We start from the raw sequence: 18,994 nt of genomic DNA, 5'->3' as shown, positions 1-18,994 counted from the left end.
AATGCTTTTAAGATGGTAAATTATATGTTTTGTGTATTTTACCACAATTAAAAATAAATCTTATGCTATAAAAACAGTATGGAGGTTCCTCAAAAAATTAAAAATAGGTATACCTTTTGACCCAGCAATTGCACTTCTGGGTATTTATCCAAAGAAAACCAAAACACTAATTCGTAAATATCTATGCACCCCTATATTCGTGGCAGCACAATTTACAATAGCCAAGATATGGAAGCAACCTAAATTCCCATCAACAGATGATTGGATAAAGAACTTATAATTCATATATACAATGGAATATTACTCAGCCATAAAAAAAAAATGAAATTCTACCATTTGCAATGACATGGAAGGACCTAGAGGTTATTATGCTGAGTGAAATAAGTCAGACAGAGAAAGATGAATACCATGCGATTTCATTTATAGACGGTATCTAAGAAACGAAAAGAACAAACTGATGAAAAACAGACTCACAAATATAGTGGACAACTTGGTGACGGACAGAGCGGAGAGGGGTTGGGAAGCTGGGAGAAAGAGGTGAAAGGTTAAAGAAGTACAACTTAGTAGTTGATAGTTGGGCACGGGGAGCACAGCAGAGGGAATGCAGTTAGTATTAACATGATGGCTAAGTGGAGGGCCAGGGGAGGGAGGGAGCAATTGGGGAGATTGTTTTATGAATATTATAGATGTCGAACTAACGTACTGTATACTTAAAACTAATTTAATAAACAAATTTATTAAGTTGTTTAAAAAATAATAATAAATCTTAGAAAAGTCTCCCAAATGTCCATTGACAAGTGAATGGATAAATAGAATATGGCATAACCATACGATGGAATATTATTTAGCTATAAAAAGCAATGAAATATCGATACATGCTACGATGTAGATGAGTCTTGAAAATATTATGCTAAGTGAAACAAGCCACATAAAAGGCCACATATGGTATGACTCTATGTATCTGAAATGTCCAGAACAAGCAAATCTGTAGACAGAAAGTAATGGTTGCCTAGGGCTAGGAGTGGGGGGTGGAGATTGGAGGCCGATGGCTAAAGAGTAGAGGTTTCTTTGGGGAGGAGCGAGAATATTCTAAAATTGAGTGTGGTGATGCTCACACAACTCTGTGAATATACTAAAAACCAAATAAAGACTTTAAATGGGCAAATTGTATGGTATGTGAGTTATATTTCAATACAGCTTTTTTCAAAAAGGTAAGTCAGATCATGTTAGCCCTTTCGTCAAGACTCTGCAGTGGCTCCTCATTTTACTCAGACTAGAAGCCTCGGTCCTTAAGATGAAAAAAAGACCTGCATGCTATGCCTCTTACTTCCTCCCTGCCAGTCTCGTCCTTCTTCATTCAACTTATTCGTACCAGCCTCCCTGCTTAGGGACCCAGGCGCACGCCTGCTCTAGGGCCTTTGCACTGGCTGTTCTATCTGGAATGCTCTTCCCCTAATATCTGCTAACCTAGCTCCTTCACCTCCTTTGAGTCTTTGCTTAGATGTCACCCTCCTAACGAGGTCTGCCTGACCACCCACCCCTTGTACTCCCAAATTACCTTACCCAGATCTACTTTGCCTGCAAATACTTATCAACTTGTAATAGATTAAAAACTTACTTGAGTTGTGTTTTTGTACTTCTCACCTGCTAGAAAAGAAGCCCATGGAGGGCCTTGATCTCTGTAGAGATCACTGGTAGATCCCAAGGACCCAAAACAGTGCCTGTCAAGGATTAGGTGTTTAACAAATAGTTACTGAATAAGTGCATGACGAGTATCTCATAAACATGAACGGTTATTATCTTCCTATTTGATGAATAGGCAGGTAAGGCAAGGGTGTGAATAAGGTTTTCTACTACCCAGAGGAGTAGGTAGCTGAGCTCCTGAGACTGAGATCCTGGGAGGAAACAGAAAAAGAATGTTCTTGACTGGGACCCAAGGGACAGAGCAGGGAAAGGTGAAGCAGAGATCAAGCTACAGTGGCAGAAGGTGATTTTCAGACCCGTGAACCAGGGGATTTAAGTTCTATAGAAACTGCAATGATTTCCACATCACAAATGCTTGATGACTAATACGTCAAAATTAGAAACAAATATTTAAAATTTTATTGCAACCTAAACGCCCTCCTGGCCATCTAGGGAAATGCAATTAGCGCTTTGGACTCTGCTGTTTTATATTTCCTTAGTTTTCCCTTTTTGGATATCTGACCAGGGTAAGGAGAATTCAAATCATTCAGAGTCACACCTCTCAGACACTTCTCATTCCATTCTCACCAGGGCCCTCAGAGGTGTTATTTATCCCAAATTACAGCTGAAGAAATTCAGGCGTAGCGGCCCAGGACAGCGCCTGACACACAGGAGATGCTCAGTATTTATTGGATTGAATTGGAGGGAAAAATGTTCAATGGGTGAGAAGGGAATGAGATGAAGCTAACCAAGGTCCCTCAGAAACCTTCCATCCTCCCCACCGGGGCTCTCTGGGGTTCCTGTGAGGCTCCGTGCTCCCGGGAATTAGAAATGGGAAGCGGGGTGGCGTACACGCTGGGGCCGTCCCACTAGCCAGTTCTGGAATACTGCGGCCGGCCATCCAATCCACCTCCGCCTCGTCACCTCCCCACCCCACCCCCACGGATCCTCCCGGAAATATTCCTAGACTCCCCCGGGGAGGTTCCGCTAGCCCGCCAGGCTGCAGGGAAGCGCGGAAGAACGCGGGGTCCCGGCAGCGCCGCGCAGACGCAGGTCCGGGCGGTCGGTCCTTCGCCACTCTGGCGACTGCCGGGGAGGTCAGTCAGTGCGCCGCTCATCCCCGCACAGCCCAAACCCGGGGGCTGGACCTCTCCAGAGGGCCCCGCGTCCCCGGAGTGGACTGCCCGTGCCTCAGCTGGGACGCTCTGGGGCTGCTGAATAGCACTTCCCTCCGCGTGGCCAGCCGCCTTGGGGGACCATCCCACCCCTCCAGCTGCTCGCTCCTCCCTGCGATCCAGCGCATCGCGGTCTCCAGCTCCAGCCGCGACGAGGCTCACTCTGCCCGCAGCTCCGCGGAGTTGCACTGGGCGCTGCAGCGGCCGGAGTCGTGGGAGCCGCACGCTCGGCAAGACCCAGGAGGCTGTAGGAGCCCGGATAGCCTCTGGTTCGGCGGCACCATGAATGGCTCGGGTGGCCCTGGGGCCGAGGACGCGAGCGAGGCGGGCGGCGGGGGCAGCCGGCAGCCGGAGGCGGTCATCGTGCCCATGCTGTTCGCGCTCATCTTCCTCGTGGGCACCGTGGGCAACGCACTGGTACTGGCCGTGCTGCTGCGTGGCGGCCAGGCGGTTAGCACCACCAACCTGTTCATTCTCAACTTGGGTGTTGCCGACCTGTGCTTCATCTTGTGCTGCGTACCCTTCCAGGCCACGATCTACACCCTGGACGACTGGGTGTTCGGCTCGCTGCTCTGCAAGGCCGTGCACTTCCTCATCTTCCTCACCATGCACGCCAGCAGCTTCACGCTGGCCGCCGTCTCCCTGGACAGGTAAGCAAGCGCCCTGGCGGCCCACAGGTCCGGTACCCAGGCGGGGGCAGGGCTCGAGGATCAAGGAGGGACTTGCAGAGAGTACAAAAAGCCACTAAGACAGCAAAGGGACCGGAAAGGGAGTGAAAGACAAACGGGAGAAAGAATAAGAATGGGGGACCGCGGTGTCCCTCCGTTAGGTGCATCCTTGGGGCTGCAGGTTGGAGACCTGAGCTCTCCAGAGCCGCGGATGCGGAAGAGCAGCGTTTCCAGGTTCAAAGCGTTTCCCATGCTTGTTCTGGCTTGCGCTCAACGTCCCTGTGGGGTTGGGATGGGAGGAATTACTATGCCCAATTTATAGACGAGATTGAGTTTGTAAGTGACTTGAGCAGAGTCACCTATGCAGTAATCGTGTGCGTGAAGTCAGCGTTCTGTCTCCTGGCGTCAAACACAGGCGCCTCCACCTCGCTAGACTCGAAACCACGGTTTGCTCGGTGCTTTCGACTTTGGTCCGGACAGCAGAATTTGGGTCCCTAGCTCGGTCCCACCCCCTCTGCGCCCCACCTCCAGGCCCCATTCAAGGGCAGGGAGAGGAGGGCGCCTGAGCTTCACCACCTCCCAGCTGGAGCTTAGGAGGACACCTGGATGATTCCTGGGAAGGAAATCTGGGTCTGACTATGGTGTCTCTCTGGCTCCTCCGCCCCAACGTCCTCCCCACCTCCCCTGGACAACCAGCGAGGAGAGGCCACATTCCCCATACACCCCTCAGTTCCATTGAGCACGGAGGTGTAGGTTCTGAGAGCGCCGGTGGGACCCACAGAGCGTCAGCTTCCCTGAGAAATCCCCTCGCGTTACTTTGCCTGACGTGTCTCCAGGCTGTCTGCTAGAGCTTCAAGGCGCCTGAGTCCTACCTCTCCGGGCCCCAATGCCTGTACGACCTTCGGGGTGCCCTCCAGGATGGAGTATGACTGTGGTCTTAGTCGCGGGAAGAGCAGATGAATGGCCTATACGCGTGCCTTTCTGGCTGCTAGGTCCCTCCGCACATCTACACGCTGCTGAGTGTCCGGGATAACGTGGGTCGCGCTCCAGACTTGTGCGGTGCGACCGTGCGCTACGGACCTTCCTGGAGAGTGGGTGTGGTACTTGAGGTGCAGGGGTCCCGCCCTGCTCCCGCGAATCCTCCCTTTCAGCTGACGTCTCCCCTCCTGGCCTGACCCGCAGGTATCTGGCTATCCGCTACCCGCTGCACTCCCGTGAGCTGCGCACGCGTCGTAACGCCCTGGCGGCCATCGGGCTCATCTGGGGGTTGTCGCTGCTCCTCTCCGGGCCCTACCTGAGTTACTACCGCCAGTCGCAGTTGGCCAACCTGACCGTGTGCCACCCGGCGTGGAGCGCGCCTCGCCGCCGCGCCATGGACCTCTGCACCTTTGTCTTCAGCTACCTGCTGCCCGTGCTGGTGCTGGGTCTGACCTACGCGCGCACTCTGCGCTACCTCTGGCGCGCTGTCGATCCCGTGGCCTCCGGCTCCCGGCGCGCCAAGCGCAAAGTGACGCGCATGATAATCATCGTGGCCGCGCTGTTTTGCCTCTGTTGGATGCCTCACCACGCGCTTATCCTCTGCGTGTGGTTTGGCCACTTCCCACTTACGCGCGCCACCTACGCGCTGCGCATCCTGTCGCACCTGGTCTCCTACGCCAACTCGTGCGTCAACCCTATTGTCTACGCGCTGGTGTCCAAGCATTTCCGCAAGGGCTTCCGCAGGGTCTGTGAGGGCCTGCTGCGCCACGACCCGCGCAGAGCCTCATGCCGCGTGTGCGTCGCAGCGCCGGGCACCCGCGGCGGCAGCGCGCTGCAGCGCGAGTCCACAGACCTGACGCATGTGAGCGAGGTGGCCGCGCTCTCCGCCCCTGCGCCAGCGCCTCCTAGCGGCTCGGCCTCGCGCCGGGTCCCAGGCCTGCCCTGGCTGGACCAAAACGCCCCCAACGGCATCCTGGCAGTTAATGTGACCTGAGCCTCACTTAGGGTGTTAAAAGATTGGAGTCACATGTCTGGGGATCGTAGATGGAGTTTCGCCTGTTAATAAAATGCGCAAACTATTTCACGTGCAGTGATGCCCTGTGTCTCTGTGAATCTTACAGTCGTGAGGCTCCGTGGCAAGAAGCCTCTGGGACTTCACAGAGGCTTGGGTGCAGGGTGCTTTGCCGAGCTACAGGGAGAGAGCGGAAGACAGCCGAGTTAAAATCCGCATAGGAACTCTTAAATGAGGCTGGGGAGCGCCGGACTCCCGAAGGCTCTTTGCACGTGGCCGTCCGGAGGCGCCAGGTGTATATAGTTTGGCAAACCAGCAGCTGCGGATGCACACGACAAAGGCAGGCAGGGTGTTTAAGCGCATTCCGTAAAATCGGTCGATGACAGATGCGGATACTATATTCCTCACAGCGCTCGTGCAGTAGTGTGTGGCGGGTCCTAGCCTGCTCCCAGCTCCTTGGGCCCCTTCGGAGTCTCCGCAGCCCTATCGGTGCCTACAGACTTTCAGCCTTGAGGTTTTCTTTCCTTGCTTCAGCTGCAGCTATCCGGGATCAGAACTCAGTTTCTCCTGGCCAGAAAGTCTCGCTCCAACCCCACCGGTCTTGCTCCAGGGCGCACAGCAGCGGTTCTAAGGCAGCGTTGGACTGGGGCAGGCTGAGAATCTGATGCGGGAACAGGGATGCCTCCCGGCTTTGCTCATGAGCTAGCCTCTATCTGTCTCCGGGTTTGCCCCCCTCCTGGAGTCCTCAAGCCAAAGCTTTTTATATGAAATTGGTTCAGGGCTTAAGAAGAGGCAGGAAAACTCTTAAGGGTGTGCCCATTTCCTATCGTTGAGTGCAAGGCATTTCGGCAAGGGTTTGGGTACTTAGCCAGGCTCGTTCTGGAAAGCAAGGTAGGCCTGTGGCGTCTGCCCAAATTGGGCCTAGAATGTGGCAACGGGTTCCAGGTGGTGGAAATGGAGCGAGACAGGAAAGCCTAAGCAGGTGCAGGGCTGGGTCCCGGGCTTTGTCTTCGGGTGTTTGCGGAACCCAGGGTGGGCGTGGGGTGCCAAGTCCAAGGCTCCAGGATCATGGTACAGAGCAGCTGCCTCGACAAACTGCCCAGTACCCCAGAGAAGTGACTTAGAGGCTGGAGCTCCGGTGCCGCTGCTCTGCCCTGCCCCTCCGTGGAGCCGCCAATGATGGCCCTGCGGCTGCTGCTCCATGTCGCCTTGCTCGGACTAGGCACCACGCAGTCCTCCGTCCAGGGCCGTCGTCACTTCCACAGGCCAGTGCTTGGTAAGTGGAAGGCATTGGTAGGTAGTGAGCTTTGAGATTTGGGCCTCGGGGCCTCCAGGTGACCTCGCCCTCCATCCTTCAGCCTGGCCATCCTTCTTTGATGCCAACTCACCCCTGGAGGTTCAGGAAATCATCCAGATTCCCAAAAACGGGAGCTCGCCCCTGCTCGTGGATGTGCAGGTGGTCGTGTCGAATGTGTTCAACGTGGTAAGTGTCCTCAGGCCGTGGAGCAGGTGGGGCCCAAGTGCTGAGCTGGGTGTGGGGCAGGATTCAGCCCCTGGCATGCTAAGGTCTCCCACCTTCTTTCGTGACACGCTGCCCCCTCCTGCAGGACATCCTGCGGTACACAATGTCCTCCATGCTGCTGCTTCGGCTGGTGAGCGCCCAGTGTGTGTGTGTGTGTGGGGGGGAGTATAAAAGGGTGGGGTTGGGACAGGAGAACCCTCTGAGTCCAGCTCAGAAGTACTGGCCTTCATCAACCTGCCAAGCCAAGAGGCACAAATTTGTGGAGAGCCAGCACCTTAGTGGCATCCTTGTGTCCCCAGTCCTGGCTGGACACTCGCCTGGCCTGGAACGGGAGCGTATACCCACGGCGCATGGTCACGCGGCCCTGGAACTCACTGTGGACGCCGGGACTCACTATCCAGGAGGCGTAAGTGAGGCGGGAGTGCCAGTCCCAGGAACCACTGCGCATATCCCTGTCTTCCCCATCTGGAACCTGGAGGCCCTCTGAGCGAACATCTCTCTGTTGGGCACCCTGCCAGGCAACTGGCACGCCTCTCTTTTGGAACCCTGGGGTCAGGGGATGGCAGCTGGGCATGTGCCTGACTCTCCCCCTGCACCCCCTTCAGAGAAGAGGCTAGGCCTCCAGCTGTGGTGCCTTTCCTGCAGGCTCTGGGTGGACTGGCAAGACCAGAGCCTACGGGCCCAAGTGGATCAAGATGGCCACGTCGAACTCCACCTGGCCCTCACCACAGAGACCAACTGTGACTTTGAGCTCCTCCACTTCCCCAGGGACCGGAGTGACTGCACCCTCAGCTTCTACGCTCTCAGCAACGCTGGTGCTGACAGGACAGGGGCTGGGGGGAGGGGGAGGAGAGGGGAAGCCTCGGGTCCACGTCTGACATGGGGGTGGTGAGCCTGCGTCCACCCCAGTCTAGCCCCCAGGCTTAGGGGAGCTGAATGGATCCCGGAGCACCTCTCACTAGATCTCCCCTGTCCTCCCTGTAGCCCCCCCCCACTTTCGGTCTTCTGTCCCTCAGCTACCCCAAGGCGATTGCCCTCAACAGCCAGGGCCAAACCACAGCGGCTGGGCCAATGGTGTAAGCTCAGCTCGTGGCCTCATCTGTGTAAACATCCTGAAGGTGCCGCCACCCAGTCAATATCTCACAGACCCCTCAGGTGACACTGTCCAACTTGGCAGAGAAGTCCCATCCTTCCCTTATAACCCCTGCCTCCGGGAAATACTACAGGGCATGAATTCTAGTATTTTGGGTGTGAGATGACACACTGGTGGATGAGTCTGGGACCACTTCCACTCCACAAAGTGTGCGAAGTGTATTTATTTTTACATAAAAATCTGTCTATGAATCTGATAAGGCCCTTCCTTTAACTGGAGAAAACTTAGGGGTGCAGATTCAGGTTTGGGAAGCCCTGTATGGTTCAGTTTCATCTCCAAGCCTGCCCCAAGCAGCCATCAGAAGTCTCCATCCCTGGGCACCAGCTTGTCCCTGCCCCTATTCCCGAGAGGGATGTGGGGGCAGGTATCTCTTTCCTAGATCACCATTCTCATCCCTACCCCTAGCGATGGAGCTGGAGTTCCAGGCGCATGTGGTGAATGAGATTGTGAGTGTCAAGCGGGAATATGTGGTTCGGGATTTGAAAGTCCAAGCCCTGCCCCAGCAGCTGGTACCCTGCTTCCGGGTGACGGTGAGTCGGGGAGAGGCTGACAGAGGGCTGATGGAGCATTGCCCTGCCCACCCTCTGCACACCCCCCCAGAAAGCCCCAACTTTCTTCCTTCCAGCTGCGCCTACAGAATACGGCACTAAAGGCCATCATAGCTCTGCTGGTACCCGGGGAGGCGCTGCTGTTGGCTGATGTGTGTGGGGGGCTCCTGCCCCTTCGGGCCACAGAGCGCACTGCCTACAAAGTGACTCTGCTGCTGGGCTACCTCGTCTTCCACTCTTCCCTGGTGGACGGCCTGCCCAGCTCCTCCTCCTGCAACCCACTGCTCAGTAAGCCCTCTGCCCTCACCCACCCGGGGCAGGGGCCCTCTGCCTGGCTGGCCTTCTCTCTCCCCACCTCTGCTCAGCGACCCGGGCACCGGAGGCACAGGCTGGCCCCTGACCTATGCTCCCGCCCCCTCCCCAGTTTACTACTTCACCATCCTGCTGCTGCTGCTGTTCATCAGCACCATGGAGACCGTGCTGTTGGCGGGGCTCCTGGCCTGTGGCCACCTCGGGGCCAAGAGCAGCCCCGGCCCAGCTCCGAGAGGGGAGCGGCAAGACCCTGGGAACCCAGGGCCTAATCCTGAAGGTGGGTAGGGGCTAGGGCCTTTCCTGGGGGTGGGTGAGGAATGAGGCCGGGAGCAGGTCTGACGGGGCAGAGCTGGCAGGATGCACGCCTGGGGCTGGCGTTGGAAGTGGCCTGGCTATTAGAGGCTCCTTGTAGTCTATGCCCCACTGTTCCCACATCAGCCCTTGGAAGAAGCAGGTCTGGAGCAGGGAGCAAGGTCAGCCTTCTTAAAGGCCTGGATGACTTTGGACCCCCGGAGGTGACCCTGTGCCTTTGGAGCCTCTCTAGCAGAGTCTTTCTTCAACTGGAGGTGGCCTACAGTGGGCCAGACCCAAACGTTCACTAGTTGTAGGTCTCAGGAAGGAGGCCACACAGCTGACAGGCCCTGGGGTTCACCCTTCTGTTCTGGGTGAGCCTTGAAATGCTGCTCCTTTTCCTGCCTCTCTCCCACAGAGGCCCCCAGAGGAGTACAGGGGCCATGGAGGAGCTGGGCTGAGGCTGCCGACCACACCTTCTTCCTGGTGTATGTGGCGGGGGTGGTGTGTAGCCAGTTTGTCTTCGCTGGATTCTGGATGTGGACGACGTGCAAGTCTGACCCAGCCCCTGGCAAGGACGCGCCCCATGGTGGGCAGCCCAGGCTGTAACAGTGCAGGACCTGGGGGAGGGCCATGACGGGGTCTCTGGAGAGACAGCGAGGGACGCTGACTCTCTTCCTGAAGCCTGGAGGACCCTAGGCCACCCTGAGCTCTCCCTTCTTTTAGCATGTAAGCAGTGTGAAATAAACCCATCACCCAAGCTCAAGTGCACCCAAGGGTCTGCCTTCATTTTCATTGAGCTCAGCTGTTCACTCTTGTCCGATGGAGGTGGGGCCCCACCTCACACCCCGACCCTCACTCCACTCCTAAACTTCTCAGCAGTGGCCACCAGTCTCCCAGCCCGCACCCACCGCTGAATTGCTCCTATGCAACCACTGCTGCTTGGCCCTGGGCCAGCAGGCACTGGGGACCAGGAGGCGGGGCCCAAGAGTCAGGCTGCAGAGGGTGATCAGAACGGCTCTGCATTCTTGAGGTGTGCTGGGCCCTTGAGGGCATGGAGAGAGAGCACTCCTGCTCCGGCCAGCTGGGGACAGAACACCCCCAGCCCTCAGGATGCGGGTGATGGGGAATGCGCCCTCTGCACTAAATGCGAGAGCAGGTCCATCCTGATTGCTTTTGCCCCAGGCCTCTGGCTGTGGTCAGCCTGCTCCTTTGAGCCCCCCTGTGCGTTTGGGCTGAAGTGGGGGGCTCCACCCCCAGCTCTGAACTGGGCTGGTGGAGGAGTGGTTGTGCCCTCCTGCTGCTGTGCACACGAGGCAGCTGTGAGCTCAGGCCTGTGTCTTCCTTCTCTGGCCTTCCCTGTCTTGAAGCCATCACAGTCCCCTGCAGGTGCAGTCAGGGACATAAAACTCAAGGTGTGCAGGAAGCCCAGTGCCCAGGAGTGTGCTGGTCTGGTGTGGAGTGGGGGCTGTGGGAAGACGCAGAAGCCAGACTCAAGGACCCAGGGACAGGGCTCCTAGCACGGGCAGGGAAGAAATGTCCCTGTGCCAAAGGACGGCAAACTCACCCAGCCCAGAGGCAAGTGAACACTGGTTTATGTGTCCAATGACATGGCCGGTCTGGTGCAACCGGGCAGGGACAGTGGCAGGCTTAGGCGGACGTGTCGAAGAGGCGGTCTATCATGTCTCCCACCTGCTCCACGCGGTATTTGATGTACTTCTCAGGGTTCTTGGTGAAGGGCACGCTGCTGTACCTGACCAGGCACTGAGGTCGGAGGGAAGCCCAGCCCGCCCCTGCTCCACCTCAGCCTAAAGCCCTCCCGCCGGGGTGCCAGGGCCCCACACCAAAGCCCAGGGCACTGGATCTGCCACCCAGACCTACCACCCCCTCTGCATTTTCTCGAAGAGCACAGAGGTCTTGTGGGGGGAGTGAGGCGCATGGGGCTCACCTGTGCAGGAAGGCCCCGTAGGTCTCCTTGACCATGTGTTTCTGAGCCTGGCGAATCTTGTCCCTCTGCTCTGTGTCGGGAATAGCCCAGGCCTTCTGGATCTTGCACAATTCTTCGAGGCCGTCATTGAAGCCCTGGCCACCAAAAGGGTGGAAAGAGAAGCCACCCAAACACAAGTATTTAGGTCTCTGCTGCTACGACCGCAGCAGCGAGCGGTGGAGGGGGTGCGATCCCCACGCCCCTTAAACCCCACTCACCTTAAACCGCTCCTTGATCATCTGCCGCTCCTTGTCCCGGAGCTGGGGGGCCGAGAGAGCTTTCCTCAGAGCAGAATCGACGGCCCCTACCCCTCCCCAAACACCCCGGCCCAGCCCTCCCCAATGGCCACACGCATCCTCCACTCTCCCATTCCGGCGGGACTCCTGTCCATCTTCCCCGAGACGGAACGAAAAGTATCACATCTGCCAGACAGCCCTTCCCAGCCCAGGTCCTCAGCCCACCTTGACTCCCGGTTGGAACATAGGTAGATTCTTCTCAGCGATGTAGTCAGTCACCTTTAACCAACTGCCCAGAGGGAGAGAAGCATGGGAGGGACGGCCTCAGGCAGCTGCTGCTTCCTGGGGCTGGTTTGTTTTGTTTCTTAAATCTCTTGATCTACTCAGGGTGGGTGGGGAGGGAGGGCAGGAATTGATCTGGGTCACAACTAAGCAAAACGTAACTGAGAAGTTTCTTTGGGAACATGATTGAACTGCCTGCTTCAAAAATTAAGAACAAATAACAAAGCACTCAATAAATTGAACACACACTATCAACTATGCTTCACGTCAGTACCATGGCAAACTAAGACGGAGAAGCAGATGAGAAGAAAAGGAGGGGCCAGGGACAGAGGGACACCGACCCAGGAGAAGAGGGAGCACTGCAGAGCGAGGCTCAGCCAAGTTCAAGGGCTCTTGCAACCTTGCTCTTTGCTTGGGCCAAATATTACCCACGCCTTTGGCAGTCAGCCCTTCTACCATTCTTAGCTTCGCCCTCGGCAGGCAGACTACCCTCTGAAGACGCTGGCACAGTGGGCCGGGTGAGAGCTAGCAGAGGTACGAGAGGGGGGCTTCTATCTCCACCCCACGAATGTGATTAAACACATGACTGGGTCCACAGGTGACAGTTCCCCATTACTGACCCCACTCCATCTGGGCCCAGCGTCCTGGGACTCTGAGAAGGAAGAGTGCGTGGTGGGAATCGGGGTGGGGGTGGGGGAGAGGGCCAGCCTCTCTCACCTGCGCTGGTAGGTCTGGATCTGCTGCTCGATATGCTCCCGGTAGGAGCGCTCGGCAGTCTTCTGGGTCACAGCCACCAGCTGGATCAGCTCGGACCTGCAGTAGGGTAGGGGAGGGAGCAGAGAAGGATGCAGTTGGCTCCCACGGCCTGCAGCCCCGCAGCAGCACCAGCAGGCCCTGCCCCTCCCGCCCCACTTTCAAGAGCTCTAAGAAGGCAGCTGCACCCACGCCTCCCTGGGTCCTGGAACTTTGGAGAGGAAACGCTGCCCTCCCCAACTGGACACGGGAGGGTACAGCCAGCCCCGGGAGGGCGGGCACCGGACCAGGTGAGGGCCGCAGACCGGCACCTGCGCTCACTTACTTCTCCAGGGCCTTGAGGATGTAGTTGTAGTTGTTGTGCAGGAAGATGGCGCTCAGAGCGGGGTCCTCGTACACCTTGGACTTGCTCAGCAAGTTCAACTGCAGGTTGCCCAGGACTTTACCTGCACAGGATGGATGTGGCCACACCCACATGGCAGTCTGACTAAAATGACCCAATCTTGAGACCCACAAACCTGTTACTCCTCGTCCCTCCCTGACTCCAGACGCCCCGAGCCTCGGGAGCCCTTTGCCCAGCTCCCCGGCCCCCGAATCAGAGGTCAGGTTGTAATCCCAAAGGTCAGGGGGGCTCAGGAGGATGACCCGGAACAGCAGGAAAGCGCAAGGAGAGGGGAAGGACAGGCAGGGTGCGGGGCGCAGGGCGCGGGGCGCTGGCCGGCTGGAGAGTACTCACAGATGTAGGTGCTCAGGAGGCGCTTGCTGAACTCGGAGCTGTAGCTGGTGGCTGAAGAACTGGTCTCTGTGAGAGAAAAGGTCCTGTCATTGCAGAGGCGACAGCCAAGACCCTCTCTGGCCTTCCCTCAGCCTGAAGGGCAACTGAGGAAATGCTGGGAGGGGCCCCTGGGCCCTCCTTCCTCTGCAGATGGGACGGAAGGGTGCTCGGAGCAGAACTGGCCTCCACGGCTCCCCATCCACTGCAGGGAGCATTCCCTTGGACTCCTTCTGGACCCCAGGGCAAGCCCCTCTATGGTGATGGGGTAGCCCAGGATCAGCGGGAAGGCTGGCAGGTCAGGAGTGGGACAGCCCCTGCCCTTCGGCCCCCGACCCATGCTGGTGGTATCTACGAGGCCCACCTATCCCATTTGTCAATAGCAGAGTCAGAACGGGCTCCCGTGGCCTCTCCCCCTTCTCCCCCGCTTCCCACCACCTCCTCTACTGGGCCCTGCTGAACAGAGGGGACTTGCGGCCCATCCAGAGTGGAAGGCCAAGGGGAGGAGGGTGGGGGCAGGGAGGCGCTGGGCTAGCCTTGCCGGGCACTCAGGGTGCTGGCGACAGCAGGACGCTGCCTAGATAAGCTTGGACACAGAAAGTGGTCATGCAGGAAGCTGAGAGCTGGGGGTACTCTGAAGGAACCCATGTCCCCTCTGATCCCCACTCCCCAGTAGGTCCTGAGTCTGTCCCAGTGCCTCTGTCCCCACGGGGCCTCCGGGGGGGAAGGATGGGGCTGCAGAGCCCTGCTGCTTACCTCGGGGGTCTAAAGGAATATTGTATGTGTCCCCAAGAACTACGGAGTGAAAGGCAGTGCGCACAGAGGGGAAGGAGGAAGAGACAAAGACAGGAGAAAGATGCAAAGTGCAAAAACAGGTTAGAAATGGCGTGGCATCCCATCTGCTCCCCACGACAGCCAGACAGACAGCAGGACACACCCCGGCTGGACCCGCCGAGGACCAGGGAACACACACACTGGGCAGTGGGGACCTGGACAACTGCAGGCCAGTGGCTGCCTTGGCTCCTCGCCCCTTGACAAGCTGGGCTGCGTCTCAGGGCCAGGAAGGACCTGGAGACGTGTGTCTCCTCATGTGCCAACCTTGGGAAGTCATCAGGCTGGCCCTAAGATGCCAGCCCCCCCGAAAGGGTCAGTTGTGTGAGACTCATTAGAACAGGGGACCCCAACCTCCAGGCCGCGGACTGCTACTGGTCCGTGGCCTGTTAGAAACAGGGCTGCACAGCAGGAGGTGAGCAGCGGGCGAGTGAGCAAAATTTCATCTGTGTTGGCAGCCGCTTCCCAGCGCCAGCATCACCGCCTCAGCTCCACCTCAGACCAGCAGGCGTTAGATGCTCACAGGAGCACCAGTCCGCGGTACCAAAAAGGTTGGGGACCACTGCAGAAGGACAGGTGAACACAAGAGGAGCGGGAAAAATGCAAACGAAGGGGCGAGGTGGGAAGGGCACCTTCTAACAAGCAAATGTGCTCCAGAGGGAGCCGAAGGGATGGGGGTCGGGTCAGGAAGGCAGTGAAACCCTTTCCTGATGCTCGGGCACAGAGGGCCCAACCAGCTCAGGTGTCCCGCCACAGGCCGCACCCCACAGGGCTGGAGGAAACTGCACCACAGGTGGCCAATGCCTACCCCATGTCTCCAGGCAAGAGGGAGGAGGGGGTCACGGGGCAGGGGGCCCCAATGAGAGGTGCCAAGTACCTTGGGAGGCCAGCATGGCGCCCGCCGTCTCCTGGAAGTCCAAGAGCTGCTGCAGGAAGAGGATGGCCTGCATGGGGGAGAAAATGGGTCCAAGAAGGCCAAGGGCAGGACCCAGAGGTCAGACTGCTTCCCGCTATGCACCCCCCGCGACCATTCCACGGCAAGGGCAGGGCTAAGGGTCTGCCAGCGAAGAGGGCTGCACACTTCACGGTTCATGCTTCGGGTCTGGCTTTCGGGGAAAAGACCCCGTCTGCTGGGGGCGCTAAGCACTCCACGGTCCCTCCTGCCGTTAGCTACCAGTAGTGAAGGCATGGGTGGCTCTGGGCCAGGCTAGGCCCCGCCAGGTGACCTCGGGCGGCACCTACGTTGCTTGTGAGCTCGTGCACAGTGCCATCCTTGGGCATGTTGTATTCCTTGTCCGGGTCATTCTGTGGAAGAGACAGCCCCGCTCCCTGAGACAGCTTCCGAGGAGGCCTCTGGCCCATGCCTGCCCGTCAGTCTGCTCCTGGCGCCCCCTCCTGGCACACAGGTGTCAGGCTGCCCCTCCGCACAAAGGTAAGCAAGACAGACATTCTAGGCAAAGTGGGGCAGGAGCCTTATGCCCTGGGCCCCTGGGAAAGAAAGGGAGGCAGTGGGTACTGGCAGGAGACTGCCGGCCAGTCAGCTCTGCCTCAGGGCAGACCCGCCCGCTTGGAGGCCACTCTCGGAAGGGGTCCTTGAGCCAGGTCACTGGTGGCCCTGCTCACAGCCCCGCAAGCTGGCCGTGGCAATGGGAGGAGTAAGCTGACCTTGATGTTGTCGGCGAAGTCCTCCAGCGCTTTAGCGCCTACGGTCTCCATGGAGGTGATGAGGCCCGGCAGCTTGTTCTTGGTGCTGGCGGCCGTTCCCTGAGGAAGCACGCAGCTACTCAGTGGGCCGGAGCCCCGGCCACTGTCCTCGGCCGCGGCCTGTGCGCGTGGCCTGGCGTGTTCCCAGACGCTTCCCTGCCCCTCACCCCAGATGGCTGCCTCTCCGTCACTCACGAAACCTGTGAGCTGCTTCCATTCACCCTCTGAGCAGAGGTGTGGGGTCAGAGAAAGCGGTTCTCCTGGGAGGCCATGCCAGGCAGCGGGATTCCTCCTCCTCGTGTCCCCAGGGGCCTCCGCGCCCAAATACCTGGAGCACCTGGTCAAACTCGGGCTTGGTCTGCTTGAGGTGCCGCAGGATGGGGAAGACGGTGAGCACCGCAGAGAAGTCGTGTCTCACGATGGCCTTCCGGGCGGCGGACACGATGTTCTCCCCCTCGATCATCAGCCCGTCCAGCGCATCCTGAGAGGGGGACGAGGACACAGTTCAGGGAGGGGACGAGGAGTGGTGAGTTGGTTCCCAGGGACAGGGAGGGCACCTGGAAGGGTGTCGGGGGGGCCAGTACGCTCCGATGGGGGATGGGAGGTGCCGACAGGGACACAGCACCCAGGACAGTTCCCTGGGATGCAAGGTGGAGGCGGTGGCTGTGTTTGGAGGCTACAGACAACGGGCCCGGCCCAAACTCGATGGCGGCCCTTGCTGGGACGTCCGGTCAGGGGCAGGGCAGGACCTGTATCAGGGAGTCGAAGGTCTTCTTCTGATGGTGCTCGGGGATGACTTCCGTCAGCAGCTGGTACTCGCTCTGGGCCAGCTTGACGAAGGCACTGACGCAGTGGATGTAGGCGTCGGTCTCCACGTCCAGCATGTCGTCTCGCCCTGGGGGGACAGCAGTGTCGCTGAGCTGCTGGTCTGGGGGCAGCCCTCTCCCTGCTATGGGGGGAAGGGGTCTCCCCAGCTCCTGGCCTGTGGGCCAGACTGGCAGCAGATGGGGAGGAGGAACACTGTCCGGGCAGAAAGCTGAGGACTCTGGCAGGCCCGACCGGGTTCGAGGGGAAAAGTCCAGCCTTTCTCCTGGCCTCGCTTTCAGCTTTGCCATGAACAGGTGCTGGAGGTGGTGGGGACGCGGATAAAAGAACAAGGACGGAAGCTTCCTGAATCTTCTTCCCGGACAGCGTGTGTCTGACCCCAGGGTTAAGAATTCTGAATTGTATGGAAAGAGGGCAGCCGAGGATGGGCAGGCAGCAGTGCCCACCTCAAGGAAGCAGGCACGTCCATCTCAGAAAATGCTGGGCCTCTGAAGGCAGTTACCAGCCTGGCCAGGCCTCGGGAACATAAGAAGGCGGTGGGCCCCAGCCTATGAGGCTAGCTGGCATGCGGTCAAAATCTGAGAAGAGGCGATGTGAGCCTCAGGGAGGGAGGGCTCCTTGGTTGTCAGCTGCCCCAGGAGGAGGCTGGACCCCGCTCCTAGAGGCTGGGGCGGGGGCGCTGGCAGGCAACCTAGCTCTATGCGCCAAGGGATGGGCTCCCAGGAGGCAGAGCTTGGAGCTGTTGCTGGAGCCAGCTGTAGGGACTCCCTGCCCACCTTCCAAGTCGCGGCCACTTCTCCCCTTGGCCCAGGCCCCGAGAGGCAGGTATGCACTCCCATCTGGAGAGAGGCAAGGAGACCTAGTGCCCGAAAGAGAGAGACTGGCGAGAGAGGCGACTGGGCCTGGCCCATCCTCAGAGCAGAGCGGCCAGCTGGGCCAGGCGGGGCAGGCCGTCTGGTGACTGCTGTGAAGGCAGCGGCGGCTGCCCTCAGGCTGGGCTGCGGTACTCACCAGCCAGCGGCCCGTGCTTGTCGTTCAGGGCCTCGGACAGGTGCTTAACTTGGAAATCATGCTCGTGACCTAGCGAGACGTCGGCCGCACAAACACAAGCAGCGTTTATCCAGGGGCTGGGTGGGCTGCCCCTCGGGGGGCTGGGAAGAAGCCCTCGATCTCCGGGAGTGGGTATGAGATGGGGGTTTGGGGCAGGGACACCAGAGAGGGCTCTGAGCCCCTCCTCTGCCTCAGACCACCTTGGGAACAGCCGTTTCAAGCCTGACTTGCAGTGCCTTGCACCACCCTCGGGAGCTGGTTTCCCCGAGCCCAGAGGCCAAGAGAAAGCTGCAAGGACCGAGGGGTCTGAAGAGCTTCCAGCAGCTAGAGACCCAGTTAGGGAAATGTCACTGCCGACTGAATGGGGACGCCCTCTCTCGTTGGTCAGGCCCCCCGGGGTGGGGCTGTCCTTCCTCTGATAGGAGAGACGTGGCCTCCCATAGGCTGCCCGTCCCCATGCTGCACGTGGGGGTGCAGGGGGTGGCCAGGAGGCCTGGGCCGGCTCAGTCCTGCCACTGCTGGTCTGAGCGTGAAAGGGCTGCCCGTGACAAAGAACCTTCTATGAGTTCAAACAGGAGACAAGGACAGAGACAGGGAAGGGAGGGAGTGGGAAGCGTCGAGGAGGGCAGAGCTGCCATCAGCCAGACAGGATCAGGCCAAGGGCCACGAAACCTGTCCCTGCACCTGCCACAGCGAGGGGCACAGGGACATGCTGTTCCCACCCGGCCCCCTTCTCAGGGTTTCTCCCGAGGCCCTCCTGGGGGGCTGAGGCTCTGCCCTGCCCCGCGAGTGAACACATGGTGGAGGAGGAGGAACGGGAGAGGAACACGGGGTGGTTACCTTCCAGAGGAATGAGGTTAGAGCCCCCCTTTTTCCCATCTAGACCATGCTGGGAATACTGTTTCAGAAGGTTCTGAGCCTTCCGGATCGTCCCTGTCACCAGAGCCACACAGAGAGGAGATAAGAAGACCTAGGAAATGAGTGAGAGAAAACAGCAGCGGCCCTCCACCTGCCCCCCGGCCCCGCCCCCGGCCCCCCGACAGTAAGCGCACCCAGGCACCGTCTCCCGCAGCAGGCCCTTCCCCAGGACTGCCAGAGACCCTGCGGACAGAGAGGAAGGAACAAACACATTTCGCTCTCTCAACAGACCTCCTGATTCTGCTATGGACGCTCACTGTTCTATTTCTGAGCTCATTTTGGGAAGCGCAGAGG

The 18,994-nt window shown here is 58.7% G+C and overlaps 3 protein-coding genes across 6 annotated transcripts in view; 2 read left to right on the top strand and 1 right to left on the bottom strand.

The window, feature by feature from the left end:
• The first annotated feature begins 2,627 nt into the window (after positions 1-2,627).
• On the top strand, positions 2,628-5,594 carry GALR2 (galanin receptor 2). The gene is made up of 2 exons (XM_039859523.1): positions 2,628-3,508; positions 4,709-5,594. The coding sequence occupies exons 1-2, from the start codon at positions 3,141-3,143 to the stop codon at positions 5,496-5,498; spliced, it is 1,158 nt and encodes a 385-aa protein (XP_039715457.1). The 5' UTR covers positions 2,628-3,140; the 3' UTR covers positions 5,499-5,594.
• A 646-nt stretch (positions 5,595-6,240) lies between these two features.
• On the top strand, positions 6,241-10,220 carry ZACN (zinc activated ion channel). Its single transcript, XM_039859527.1, has 9 exons — positions 6,241-6,792; positions 6,875-6,999; positions 7,124-7,168; positions 7,338-7,444; positions 7,684-7,853; positions 8,597-8,721; positions 8,817-9,027; positions 9,164-9,328; positions 9,761-10,220. Exons 1-9 carry the CDS (start codon positions 6,693-6,695, stop codon positions 9,949-9,951), a joined length of 1,239 nt encoding a protein of 412 aa, XP_039715461.1. The 5' UTR covers positions 6,241-6,692; the 3' UTR covers positions 9,952-10,220.
• A 694-nt stretch (positions 10,221-10,914) lies between these two features.
• EXOC7 (exocyst complex component 7) overlaps positions 10,915-18,994 on the bottom strand; it is a 93,743-nt gene continuing 85,663 nt past the window's right edge. Inside the window, exons 26-39 of one of the 4 annotated variants that reach the window (XM_039859521.1) lie at positions 18,623-18,715; positions 17,744-17,812; positions 16,657-16,802; positions 16,236-16,388; positions 15,869-15,967; positions 15,446-15,508; positions 15,081-15,147; positions 13,337-13,402; positions 12,926-13,046; positions 12,565-12,660; positions 11,791-11,854; positions 11,548-11,589; positions 11,291-11,424; positions 10,915-11,095 (exon numbers count right to left, since the gene is read on the bottom strand). In XM_039859521.1, coding sequence (XP_039715455.1) covers positions 10,993-11,095; positions 11,291-11,424; positions 11,548-11,589; positions 11,791-11,854; positions 12,565-12,660; positions 12,926-13,046; positions 13,337-13,402; positions 15,081-15,147; positions 15,446-15,508; positions 15,869-15,967; positions 16,236-16,388; positions 16,657-16,802; positions 17,744-17,812; positions 18,623-18,715 — 1,316 coding nt within the window. In that variant the 3' untranslated portion in view covers positions 10,915-10,992. The remainder of the gene's footprint in view (positions 11,096-11,290; positions 11,425-11,547; positions 11,590-11,790; positions 11,855-12,564; positions 12,661-12,925; positions 13,047-13,336; positions 13,403-15,080; positions 15,148-15,445; positions 15,509-15,868; positions 15,968-16,235; positions 16,389-16,656; positions 16,803-17,743; positions 17,813-18,622; positions 18,716-18,994) is intronic. The other 3 variants (XM_039859518.1, XM_039859519.1, XM_039859520.1) reach the window with 3 other exon arrangements.

The sequence above is a fragment of the Pteropus medius genome, unplaced genomic scaffold (genome assembly GCF_902729225.1).
Source record: "Pteropus medius unplaced genomic scaffold, Ma_sr-lr_union100, whole genome shotgun sequence".
NCBI classification, from domain to species: Eukaryota; Metazoa; Chordata; class Mammalia; order Chiroptera; family Pteropodidae; genus Pteropus; species Pteropus medius.
The sequence above is the reverse complement of the archived record's forward strand: the minus strand, read 5'-3'. Positions and strand labels throughout refer to the sequence as shown.